We start from the raw sequence: 13783 nt of genomic DNA, 5'->3' as shown, positions 1-13783 counted from the left end.
CCAGATGAAGATAATGCATGTGTGTGCACACTTCCCGGGGAGTGCGCACGACAGCGACATCCTGGGGCAGCTGGTCATCCCCGCCCTCTTCGAGGAGCACCCCAGGATGGGAGACAGGCCCTTGGGAGATAAGGGATACCCGCTGAGGTCTTGGCTAATGGCACCAGTACCAGTGCCGCTACCTGTGTCAGCGATAGGCTCTGCAGCCCCTGTCCGGTCTCCTCAGTGGGGTCTACTGTGGGTCTCCTCATTGGGTGGGTTATTTGTTATCCCGCCAGCAGGGTGGCACCTGGTTATGTGGTGCAGAGGGTCACGGTGTGCCACCAATCACCTCCATGCTGGGAGGCTTGTGTGTGGGCAGATCCTAGAGATGGGGGTGAGGCAGGGATGTGTGCGGGTGCTGGGAGCGTTGCTGCAGTGTGATGTGGGTCCTGGGTGTGACACACAGGTTTGTCGGGGGCAGGATGGACGGGAGTGGGAGCACGGTGGACAGGAACAGGGCTTGGAGACAGCTGATGGTCCTGCGGAGCGGGCTAGCTGACAGTGTGACTGGTGAGGCCTTTGCCCGGGGAGGGGCAGTGGGGGGCGGGGAGCATACTGTGTCCAGCCCATATATTGGGCCTGGCGATGAGAACAGCTGAACTTGTGGTGAAATCCCCAAATCTGTACCCCACAGGGACTGGGGAAACCGAAAGGAAAATGTGCTCGTCCCGAATTCCCGGAAAGACAATCCTTTATACAAAAACATTGGGTGTGGGGGGTTTCCCAGATCGACAAGTAAAGTCAGCGGACCAGGAACACAGCCGCAGTTGCACGTTGCCTGTCCTGTGGACCTGGGGCTTGTTTCCACCTCTGGCTTCATTCAGCATCCCCAGCAGGTGGGGATGGGCTCAGCACAGAGCCGCCTCCCGACTGGACCCACCCTGCACATGGAGCACATACTCCCGGAGGAAGCGCAGGATTTTGAGTGTCCCATCTGTTTGCAGGCGCTGGAGAAACCTATCAAAACCCAGTGTGGACATGTGTAAGTAACGTTCGGAAATTGACCGGCGGGGCGGGGGGGGGGGGGAGGGAGGGTAGCTGGTTTGACATTTCACCCTTTCCTCTGGGCTCCACTCGCTTGTTCCCGGTTCTGCCGGATTACCACTTGCTCTCCTGGGAGAATCTGGGAAGAGTCGACAATTGAGAGAGGTCTTCAAAATCCAGAGGCGGGAAATTGCTCCTGCTCTCTGGAAGCTGGTTGAGGACTGGGGGGCACTGATTTATAATAATCTTTATTATAATCTTGTCACAAGTAGGCTTACATTAACACTGCAATGAAGTTGCTGTGAAAATCCCCGAGTCGCCACACTCCGGCACCTGTTCGGGTACACCGAGGGAGAATTCAGAATGTCCAATCCACCTACCAAGCATGTCTTTCGGGACTTGTGGGAGGAAACCGGAGCACCCGGAGAGAGTAGAACTGAGTAGGTATTGCAGCGAGTAAGGACATGATGGCCAGAATGGCTTCCTGTGCTGGAACCTAGTGTTCTTTGGTTGCGAATAGATACGATCAGATAATACCCAACTTAAAAAATGTCCGATATGCTTTAATACCTGATAAAGTTGATCAAACTGTTTCTGCTGGCTGGTGGCTGCTCTGTATTTACACACAGATTTATCTGATAACAGATAGCTCGGAGGGAATGGGATTGGGAAAGTGAGCGGACAATGCTTTCAGGAGCTTAAAGTCCATCTGTCGACTTGTTTAAAAAAAAGCAGGAGGCAAAGTATTTCATATTGCGGTCAACCTGAGGTCCACAGAAGGAGACCATTCGGCCCGTACTACCAATGCTATCTCTTTCAAGAGCTGTCTGACCAGATCCACTCCCCTTGCTCTTTCTGCCGATCCCTGGAAATGATTCATTTGTATGTTCCCTCTGTCGACATGTAAATAAAATCAGTGTATTTACATCCGAATGGAATATACTTTTAATTGATAAAACATCACAATATCTATATTTTGCAGACTGTGTTTTGTTTTTAAGAGTTGGTTCTTATTTTAAATTGAACAGTGGAGTCGGAATTCAAACGTGGCTGCCTGCTATTTCAGATGTAAGACAAGAGCAAAGAATGCCACTTTATCAGTGGCCGGCCCAGGGGAAGTGGTGGTAATCCAGAGATGGATCGGGGTTCAAACCCCACCATGGTGGCTGGTCGAATTAAAATTTGAGCAGAGTAATTGAAAAGCTGGTCGCAGTAATGGTGACCAGGCAGCTATTATCGATTGCTGTAAAATGTTCAAAATGTGGTTTAATTTATGCTAGCGGGACAGGCATTCCAGTAGCGGGACTTCGGCCCATCGCGGGCCGGAGAATTGGCAGGGGTGGGCCCGCCGACTGGCGCGATTCCCGCCCCCACCGACTGGCGCGATTCCCGCCCCCACCGACCGGCGCGATTCCCACCCCCGCCGAATCTCCTGTGGCGGAGACTTCGGGACACGGCGGGGGCGGGATTCACGCCAGCCCCCGGCGATTCTCCGACCCGGCGTGGGGTCGGAGAATCCCGCCCCTGATCTGGCCTCCACGTGACTTCAGATCCATGGTGTGGCTGACTCATAACTACTCTGAAATGGCTGGACAAGCCATTCCTTTCCAAGGGCAATAAATGGCATCCTTGCAGGGAACACCAGCATCCCATGGAAGAATTTAAAAAGTGCACGCTGGGTTAGGGACAGTAGCCACTCTTCTCGGATGACACAAAGATTGGCCGGGTGGTTAACAGTGAGGTTGAGATACAGGAAGATACAGACGGAATGGTCAAACGGGCAGATAAGTGGCAGATGGAATTTAACCCTGAAAAGTGTGAGGTGATGCACTTTGGAAGGAGTAATGTGATAAGGAAATATTCTATGAATGGCCTGACACGGAAATTCCGAGGAACAAAGGGACCTTGGCGCGTTTGTCCATCCATAGATCTCTGAAGGCGGGAGGGCAGGTTAATAGGGTGGTGCAAAAGGCATATGGGACACTTGCCTTTTTCAATCGAGGTATAGATTACAAAAGCAGGGAGGTCATGATGGAGTTGTATAGAACTTTGGTGAGGCCACAGCTGGAGTGCTGTGCGCAGTTCTGGTCGCCACACTATAGGAAGGATGTGATTGCACTGGAGGGGGTGCAGAGGAGATTCACCAGGGTGCTGCCTGGGATGGAACATTAAGAGAGGTTGGATGGGCTTGGATTGTTTTCGCTGGAGCAGAGAAGACTGAGGGGCGACCTGATTGAGGTGGACAAGATTATGAGGGGCACGGACAGGGTGGATAGGGAGCAGCTGGTCCCCTGAGTTGAAGGGTCAGTCACGAGGGGGCACAAGTTCAAGAAGAGGGGCAGGGGTTTAGGGGGCATGTGAGGATAAACCTTTTAACCCAGAGAGTGGTGACGGTCTGGAACGCACGGCCTGGGAGGGTGGTAGAGGGGGAATGCCTCACATCCTTTAAAAAGTACCTGGATGAGCGCTTGGCACGTCATCACGTTCAAGGCTATGGGCCAAGTGCTGGCAAATGGGATTAGGCAGGTAGGTCAGGTGTTTCCACATGTCGTGGAGACTCGATGGGTCGAAGGCCTCTTCTATGCTGTGCGATTCTGTGATTCTTATGAATATAGGCACTCAATACTGACCCAACTCTTCCTTAGTCATAGAGTTTTACAACACCGAAAGAGGCCTTTCAGCCCATCGTGTCGGTGCCAGCCCTTAAGCACCTATCTATTCTAATCCCACTTTCCAGCACTTGTTCCACAGCCTTGTACGCTGTGGCGTTTCAAGTGTTCATCTAAATGCTTCTTAAAGGTTGCGAGCGTTCCCGCCTCTCCCGCCCTTTCAGGCAGCGAGTTCCCGATTCCCACCCCCCTCCGGGTGAAAAGGTTTTCCCCCAAATCCCCTCTAAATCTCCTGCCCCTTAACTTAAATCTATGCCCCCTGGTTGTTGACCCCCTCTGCTGAGGGGAAAACCTTCTTACTGTCTACCCTATCTACGTCCCTCATTAATTTGTGCACCTCAATCAGGCCCCCCCCCCAGCTTTCTCTGCTCTGAGGAAATGCAGCCCAGCCTAACCACTCAAGTGCATGTTTTTCACACTGAGTCATATAAAGGGGATATCCAACATGACAAAAGATGCAGCGCTGACTTGAGCCAAATCCTTTTCACACAGCGAGTGGTTAGGAGCTTGAATGCGCTGCCTGAGAGGGTGGTGGTGGCAATGACGTAGTGTTATTGTCGCTGGATTAGAAAACTGGATGAGTAAGCTCTTTCATTTTTAGCAATATGTTTGGCCTTTCATTGGATTAACACCCTGGAATTTCCCCGCCGCCCCTCCCAAACAGCACTGTGGGTGCACCTACACCAGATGGACTTCAGCAGTCCAACAAAGCGACTCACCACCACCTTGGTGAGGGGAGGCAGTGGCGTGGTGGCGTTTTCACGGGACTGGTAAGCCAGAGACCCAGGCCAACATTCTGGGTTCGAGTCCCAGCAGGGCAGATGTTGAAATTTGGGTTCAATAAAAATCTGGAATTAAAAGTCTAATGATGATCATGAAACCATTGTCGGTGGTCGTTAAAAACCCATCTGGTTCACTGACACCCTTTTAGGAGTGGAAATCTGCCACCTTTGCTGGGTCTGGCCCACACATGACTCCAGGCCCACAGCAATGTACTTGACTCTTAAATGGCCGAGCAAGCCACTCAGTTCAAAGGCAATTGGGGGATGGCCGGCCTTGCCAATGATGCCCACATCCCGTGGACAAATTAAAACAAAGGCAAGTTCATTAAGGAATAATGTGCAGGATTGCGGGGGGTGGGAGTGGCACTACGCGGATTGCCCCTACAGAGGGCTAGCAGCGATGCAGCAGACTGAATGGCTATAATTGCTTTCATGAGATATTAGAAAAGGTGACCCGACGTCTGTTCAAACAGGTTCTAAAGGAGGGAGGAGGAAATGATAGAGAAGGGGAGAGCAGGGTAGCACAGTGGTTAGCACAGTTGCTTCACAGCTCCAGGGTCCCAGGTTCGATTCCCGGCTTGGGTCACTGTCTGGGCGGAGTCTGCACGTTCTCCCCGTGTGTTTCCTCCGGGTGCTCCGGTTTCCTCCCACAGTCCAAAGATGTGCAGGTTAGGTGGATTGGCCATGATAAATTGCCCTTAGTGCGCAAAATTGCCCTTAGTGTTAGGTGGGGTTACTGGGCTATGGGGATAAGGTGAAGGCGTGGACTTGGGTAGGGTGCTCTTTCAGAGAGCCGGTGCAGACTCGATGGGCTGAATGGCCTCCTTCTGCACTGTAAATTCTATAATTCTATGAAAGGTTTAGGGAGGGAATTCCACAGATCAGGGCCCAGGCATCTGAATGCACAGCTACCAGTTGTTAACAGTGTGTTAATTATATAGTTTATACAGTTCAGATATGCAGCTGCAGTGCACTGTTTAACAAGGGGAAGGCTGGGAGACTGGGGTTTGGAGGAAGAGGTACGAGATTGATCAGAGTAAATAAACACTCTTTGTTAAGTGAAGTTCTGTGTGTTACTTTTGACTTCACCAACCAGCCAATCCTGTTACCAACAGTGATTTAAACTCGAGGGTATGAAAGAGGGCAGAAAGAGAGGGGTGCAGGGACCTCGGAGGGTTATGGGGCTGGTGGGGATTTCAGAGCTAGGGAAGGGCTGAGGTCATGGAGGAATTTATAACAAGGGTAAGAATTTTAAAATTGTGGTGTTGCAGGACTGGGGGCTGGGGATCAGTGTAGGTCAGAGAGCACAAGGGGGACATGAACAAGCTTAATATTGCTTATTGTTGAACATTGGATCAGTGTAGCATAACAACTGATACGATGCGTGACTTTACCGTAACGTTCTAGCAGTGACCTTGAGTTTGTATGTTAAATACTGAGTCTCTATCACGGTCGGTAGACTTTCGTTTTGATTCTGCATCCTGTACACACCCTGCATCCTGTACACACTCTGCATCCTGTACACACTCTGCATGCTGTACACATTCTACATCCTGTACACACTCTGCATGCTGTACACACTCTGCATGCTGTACACACTCTGCATGCTGTACACATTCTACACCCTGTACACACTCTGCATCCTGTACACACTCTGCATGCTGTATACATTCTACACCCTGTACACACTCTGCATCCTGTACACACTCTGCATGCTGTACACATTCTACATCCTGTACACACTCTGCATCCTGTACACACTCTGCATGCTGTACACACTCTGCATCCTGTACACACTCTGCATGCTGTACACACTCTGCATGCTGTACACACTCTGCATGCTGTACACACTCTGCATCCTGTACACACTCTGCATCCTGTACACACTCTGCATGCTGTACACATTCTACATCCTGTAGACACTCTGCATGCTGTACACAACCTGCATGCTGTACACACTCTGCATCCTGTACACACTCTGCATCCTGTACACACTCTGCATCCTGTACACACTCTGCATGCTGTACACACTCTGCATGCTGTACACACTCTGCATCCTGTACACACTCTGCATCCTGTACACACTCTGCATGCTGTACACATTCTACATCCTGTACACACTCTGCATGCTGTACACATTCTACATCCTGTACACACTCTGCATGCTGTACACATTCTACATCCTGTACACACTCTGCATGCTGTATACATTTTGCATCCTGTACACACTCTGCATCCTGTACACACTCTGCATCCTGTACACACTCTGCATCCTGTACACATTCTGCATGCTGTACACATTCTACATCCTGTACACACTATGCATGCTGTACACATTCTACAACCTGTACACACTCTGCATGCTGTACACACTCTGCATGCTGTACACACTCTGCATCCTGCAAACACTCTGCATGCTGTACTCATTCTACATCCTGTACACACTCTGCATGCTGTACACATTCTACATCCTGTACACACTCTGCATCCTATACACACTCTGCATCCTGTACACACTCTGCATCCTGTGCACACTCTGCATCCTGTGCACACTCTGCATCCTATACACACTCTGCATCCTGTACACACTCTGCATCCTGTACACACTCTGCATCCTGTACACATTCTACATCCTGTACACACTCTGCATGCTGTACACATTCTACATCCTGTACACACTCTGCATCCTGTACACACTCTGCATGCTGTACACACTCTGCATCCTGTACACACTCTGCATGCTGTACACACTCTACATCCTGTACACACTCTGTATCCTGTACACACTCTGCATGCTGTAGACATTCTACATCCTGTACGCATTCTACATCCTGTACACACTGTGCATCCGTACACACTCTGCATGCTGTACACTTTCTGCATGCTGTACACATTCTACATCCTGTACACACTCTGCATCCTGTACACACCCTGCATGCTGTACACACCCTGCATGCTGTACACACTCTGCATGCTGTACACACTCTGCATGCTGTACACACCCTGCATGCTGTACACACTCTGCATGCTGTACACACTCTGCATGCTGTACACACTCTGCATGCTGTACACACTCTGCATGCTGTACACACTCTGCATGCTGTACACATTCTGCATCCTGTGCACACTGTGCATCCTGTACACACTCTGTATCCTGTACACACTGTGCATCCTGTACACACTCTGTATCCTGTACACACTGTGCATCCTGTACACACTCTGCATGCTGTACACAATCTGCATCCTGTACACACTCTGTATCCTGTACACACTGTGCATCCTGTACACACTCTGCATCCTGTACACACAGTGCATCCTGTACACACTCTGCATGCTATACACACTCTGCATGTTGTACACACTCTGCATCCTGTACACACTGTGCATCCTGTACACACAGTGCATCCTGTACACACTCTGCATGCTGTACACTCTCTGCACCCTGTACACACAGTACATCCTGTACACACTCTGCATCCTGTCCGCACTCTGTACCCTGTGCACACTGTGCATCCTGTACACACTCTGCATGCTGTACACATTCTACATCCTGTACACACTCTGCATGCTGTACACACTCTGCATCCTGTACACACTACATACTGTCCACACTCTGCCACCTGTATACTCTCTGCATGCTGTACACATGGTTGGCATTAGTTCTACCCAAGTGTACAAAGTGACATACATCGGAAAGAATTGACCTCTGCCACCTCACATTCCACCAAAACGTCTCATTGGATAGCAGTTGCTCTTCCCAGTCCAACACTCGCATAAATTCCTAAACCTGTAGGCAATTCCCCAATGCCTACGTCCAAATTATTCCTACGTTTCACCCCCAATTCTGGAGGCCACATGTCAGGGAGGATGTCAGGTCCTTAGAGAGGGCGCAGAGGGGATATATCTGAACAATACCAAGGACATGGATTCAGTCAAATGGGGGAACATGGGAAGTGCAGAAAAGGTTCAGAGGAGGTTTAGTAGACGTATTCAAAATCACAAAGGGTTTTGATATCTAACGTTTAGTCTTTCTTTTATTTAGTTAATTAACTTAAAAGTTGCTGTTTGGTTTAGAAGAAGGTGAATTTTCAATCAGCTTTAAACAGGCTTCTACTTGTAGGCACTTGCAGTTGGAGCTTGTTAATTAGTTAATTGGATTAGGCCAGTTTTTCAGAGGCTAGATTCACAGTATAAAAGTGATCCCCTACAGTGCAGACTTTGTTTGCACTGAGTGCTGAATTTGGTGCATTTGAGTGCAATAGTGAGAGTTTGGTGACCGAGGGAGTGCTGAATTTGGTGCATTTGAGTGCGATAGTGAGAGTTTGGTGACCGAGGGAGTGCTGAATTTGGTGCATTTGAGTGCGATAGTGAGAGTTTGGTGACCGAGGGAGTGCTGAATTTGGTGCATTTGAGTGCGATAGTGAGAGTTTGGTGACCGAGGGAGTTAGGTGAGGAGGGAGTAAGGTGCTCCTTTCATTTTGTTTCCGACATTTCCGCAAAGAGTGAGAAGAGAGCCAGGAGTTTACAGAAAGTGTAGCTGACTGGGAGCAGAGTCGGAGATCTAGTTAGTCCACACAGCAGCTATATTCTGTAAGGTAAGAGGGGATGGAGGCTAGGCCAGTTACATGCTCCTCCTGTAGGATGTGGGTGGTGAGGGATACCACCGGTGTCCACGCTGACTATACCTGCAGGAAATGCACCCAACTTCAGCTCCTCAAAGACCATGTTAGGGAACAGAGGAGGCAGAGGGGGTGATTGAGAAGAGTTACAGGGAGGTAACCACACCCAAGGCACAGGACAAGAATAGCTGGGTTACAGTCAGGGGGAAAAAAACAAACAGGCAGACAGTGCAGGGATCCCTCGTGGCCGTTCCCCTTCAAAACAAGTATACCGTTTTGGATGCTGTTGGGGGGGATGACCTACCAGGGGAAGGCCCTAGTGGCCAGGTCTCTGGCACTGAGTCTGGCTCTGGGGCTCAGAAGGGAAGGGGGGAGAATAGAAAAGCAATAGTTGTAGGAGATTCAGTGGTTAGGGGAATAGATAGGAGATTCTGTGGTCGCGAGTGAGACTCCCGGAAGGTATGTTGCCTCCCGGGTGCCAGGGCCAGGGATGTCTCGGATCGTGTCTTCAGGATCCTTAAGGGGGAGGGGGAGCAGCCAGAAGTCGTGGTGCACATTGGTACCAACGACATAGGTAGGAAAAGGGGTGTGGAGGTAATAAACAAGTTTAGGGAGTTAGGCTGGAAGCTAAAAGCCAGGACAGACAGAGTTGTCATCTCTGGTTTGTTGCCGGTGCCACGTGATAGCGAGGCTAGGAATAGGGAGAGAGTGCAGTTGAACACGTGGCTGCAGGAATGGTGTAGGAGGGAGGGCTTCAGGTATTTGGATAATTGGAGCGCATTCTGGGGAAGGTGGGACCTGTACAAGCAGGACGGGTTGCATCTGAACCAGAGGGGCACCAATATCCTGGGAGGGAGGTTTTCTAGTACTCTTCGGGAGGGTTTCAACTAATTTGGCAGGGGAATGGGAACCGGATTTGTAGTCCAGCAACTAAGGTAGCCGATATTCAGGACGCCAAAGCGTGTAATGAGGCAGTGGGGAAGGGAACACTGACAAAGGAGAGTACTTGCAGGCACGGAGATGGGTTGAAGTGTGTATACTTCAACGCAAGAAGCATCAGGAATAAGGTGGGTGAACTTAAGGCATGGATCGGTACTTGGGACTACGATGTGGTGGCCATCACGGAAACTTGGATAGAAGAGGGGCAGAAATGGTTGTTGGAGGTCCCTGGTTATAGATGATTCAATAAGATTAGGGAGGGTGGTAAAAGAGGTGGGGGGGTGGCATTATTAATTAGAGATAGTATAACAGCTGCAGAAAGGCAGTTCGAGGAGTATCACCCTATTGAGGTAGTATGGGTTGAAGTCAGAAATAGGAAAGGAGCAGTCACCTTGTTTTCTGAGCATCTGGAAAGACACTGCTTGATTAGGGATAGTCAGCACGGATTTGTGAGGGGTAGGTCTTGCCTTACAAGTCTTATTGAATTCTTTGAGGAGGTGACCAAGCATGTGGATGAAGGTAAAGCAGTGGATGTAGTGTACATGGATTTTAGTAAGGCATTTGATAAAGTTCCCCATGGTAGGCTTATGCAGAAAGTAAGGAGGCATGGGATAGTGGGAAATTTGGCCAGTTGGATAACGAACTGGCTAACCGATAGAAGTCAGAGAGTGGTGGTGGATGGCAAATATTCAGCCTGGATCCCAGTTACCAGTGGCGTACCGCAGGGATCAGTTCTGGGTCCTCTGCTGTTTGTGATTTTCATTAATGACTTGGATGAGGGAGTTGAAGGGTGGGTCAGTAAATTTGCAGACGATACGAAGATTGGTGGAGTTGTGGATAGTAAGGAGGGCTGTTGTCGGCTGCAAAGAGACATAGATAGGATGCAGAGCTGGGCTGAGAAGTGGCAGATGGAGTTTAACCCTGAAAAGTGTGAGGTTGTCCATTTTGGAAGGACAAATATGAATGCGGAATACAGGGTTAACGGTAGAGTTCTTGGCAATGTGGAGGAGCAGAGAGATCTTGGGGTCTATGTTCATACATCTTTGAAAGTTGCCACTCAAGTGGATAGAGTTGTGAAGAAGGCCTATGGTGTGCTCGCGTTCATTAACAGAGGGATTGAATTTAAGAGCCGTGAGGTGATGATGCAGCTGTACAAAACTTTGGTAAGGCCACATTTGGAGTACTGTGTACAGTTCTGGTCGCCTCATTTTAGGAAGGATGTGGAAGCTTTGGAAAAGGTGCAAAGAAGATTTACCAGGATGTTGCCTGGAATGGAGAGTAGGTCTTACGAGGAAAGGTTGAGGGTGCTAGGCCTTTTCTCATTAGAACGGAGAAGGATGAGGGGCGACTTGATAGAGGTTTATAAGATGATCAGGGGAATAGATAGAGTAGACAGTCAGAGACTTTTTCCCCGGGTAGAACAAACCATTACAAGGGGACATAAATTTAAGGTGAAAGGTGGAAGATATAGGAGGGATATCAGAGGTAGGTTCTTTACCCAGAGAGTAGTGGGGGCATGGAATCCACAGCCTGTGGAAGTAGTTGAGTCAGAAACATTAGGGACCTTCAAGCAGCTATTGGATAGGTACATGGATTACGGTAAAATGATATAGTGTAGATTTATTTGTTCTTAAGGGCAGCATGGTAGCATTGTGGATAGCACAATTGCTTCACAGCTCCAGGGTCCCAGGTTCGATTCCGGCTTGGGTCACTGTCTGTGCGGAGTCTGCACATCCTCCCCGTGTCTGCGTGGGTTTCCTCCGGGTGCTCCGGTTTCCTCCCACAATCCAAAGATGTGCGGGTTAGGTGAATTGGCCAATGATAAATTGCCCTTAATGTCCAAATTGCCCTTCGTGTTGGGTGGAGGTGTTGAGTTTGGGTAGGGTGCTCTTTCCAAGAGCCGGTGCAGACTCAAAGGGCCGAATGGCCTCCTTCTGCACTGTAAATTCAATGATAATCTATGATTAATCGAGGACAAAGGTTCGGCACAACATCGTGGGCCGAAGGGCCTGTTCTGTGCTGTATTTTCTATGTTCTATGATACAATGAGTAAGGAGATTTAATAAGATTTGCGGGTATTGGGGGAAAGGATAAAGGTGGCCTGAATGTTTTACACAGCGTGACGCTGTGATCTGGAAGGCGCTGCCTGAAAGGGTGGTGGATGCAGATTGAATAGCAACTTTCAAAAGGGAATTGGAAAAATAATTGCAGAGGTAAACAGGGCAGGGGTAAGAGATGTGGAGTGCAACTAATTGGATTGTTCCTTCAAAGAGCTAGCACAGGCAGGATGGGCTGAATGGTCTCCTTATGTGCTGTATCATTCAATAATTGTGAAGAGCAGTGGTCCTATCACTGGTCTCCGTGAGACTCTATTGACAACTATCCCCTTGGTGGCAGAATTGGCGCTATAAAAAGAAGGCCCGAGGAGATAAATCCACAAGAAGTTTGATTCGACAACAGAAGGAAAGGCCGCCACGCGGTTTACAGCTTCAAGGTCCCAAGCGGGATGTCATAATATCCACGCATGTATACAATGAGATGCAGACAGGCAGTGATTGACACACAGGATGACCAGTAAGCACACGGCACAGTGCAGCCAATCACCAGACAGGACACCACCACTATAAAGCCAGAGGGCACTAGGTTTCCCGCTCTCTCGGGACCCAGCCACTGAGACAGTCAGGGTCCACGAGCTAGCACAGTGCAAACACCATGCGGTAGCTCGTAAGTCTGGTCAGGCTAGTACTAGGTCTCCAGTCAGTTCAGTATAGTGTCAACCCGCAGTTAAAGATGTATGTTAGTTCTATCGTCCAATAAAACCGTGTTGGATCTTCTACAGTGTTAGAGGTCTGTTTCTCGCATCGCTGCATCAAGGGCAGTCCACACCGAACCGACCTGCCTAACACATCACGGGATAACCGTTTTCAGCCGGTCCCAGCTCGTGCCGGCTTTTATGGGGCAATTTCCATGAGCCCCAGCTCCGCCCATTAACGGGGGGGCTCGTGATCCAGGAGTCCCACGGGGAAATCCCATGGGGTGACCCATGGGTCTCGTGAGGGTTATTACAGGCACCATGAATAATAACCTTCCCCCTGCCAGAATACAATCAGTTCCAACCCAATATTTGCCAATGGGACCTCGCAGGACTCTGTCTTACCAAGTAGACTTCCATGGAATTTACAGCATGTAACAGACCACCCAGCCCAACAAGTTTCTGCTTGTGCTTTGGTGCACATCACCCTTCTTCATTTCTCCCTCAAGGCACTCCCCAAATCCATCTTCATCTCAACCACTCAATGTGCTAGCGGGTGTCATACCAGTTTCTGAGGAATGAAGTTTCTCCTGAATTCCCAGTTGTGTTTATTAGTGACTATTTAATGTTTATGGCCCCTAGTTTTGGTCTTGGACACATATGGAACCATCTTCTCCTTGTCCACTTTGTCAAAAATCTTCATCGTCGTAAAGATCTCATTCAGGTCACCACCCTGCCTCCCAATACCCCCCCCCCCCCCTCCAGCCAAGCCTTTTCTTCCAATCAGAAAGGAACCCCAGCTTTATTGTGTCTCTGTATCTTTCCCTTGTAGCTTCTGTGAAGAATGCCACTCGAGAAACTTCCAACTAAATGATGGGAAATGTCCTCTCTGCCGGAAAACCACGTCCCGCGTCGAGCAACATGCGACAGACGTTTTGATGCAGATGATGACCAAGCAAGCAAAGTGCAGTGGTTGCGACGTTGAGGTTAGTCGGT

The 13783-nt window shown here is 49.4% G+C and overlaps 1 protein-coding gene across 1 annotated transcript in view; it reads left to right on the top strand.

The window, feature by feature from the left end:
• Window positions 1–632: 632 nt before the first annotated feature.
• The window catches only part of rnf125 (ring finger protein 125, E3 ubiquitin protein ligase), a 32162-nt gene continuing 19011 nt past the window's right edge, over window positions 633–13783 (top strand). The window contains exons 1-2 of the mRNA XM_072468476.1: window positions 633–1024; window positions 13620–13773. Coding sequence (XP_072324577.1) covers window positions 885–1024; window positions 13620–13773 — 294 coding nt within the window. The 5' untranslated portion in view covers window positions 633–884. The remainder of the gene's footprint in view (window positions 1025–13619; window positions 13774–13783) is intronic.

The sequence above is a fragment of the Scyliorhinus torazame genome, chromosome 11, assembly GCF_047496885.1.
Source record: "Scyliorhinus torazame isolate Kashiwa2021f chromosome 11, sScyTor2.1, whole genome shotgun sequence".
NCBI classification, from domain to species: Eukaryota; Metazoa; Chordata; class Chondrichthyes; order Carcharhiniformes; family Scyliorhinidae; genus Scyliorhinus; species Scyliorhinus torazame.
The sequence above is the reverse complement of the archived record's forward strand: the minus strand, read 5'-3'. Positions and strand labels throughout refer to the sequence as shown.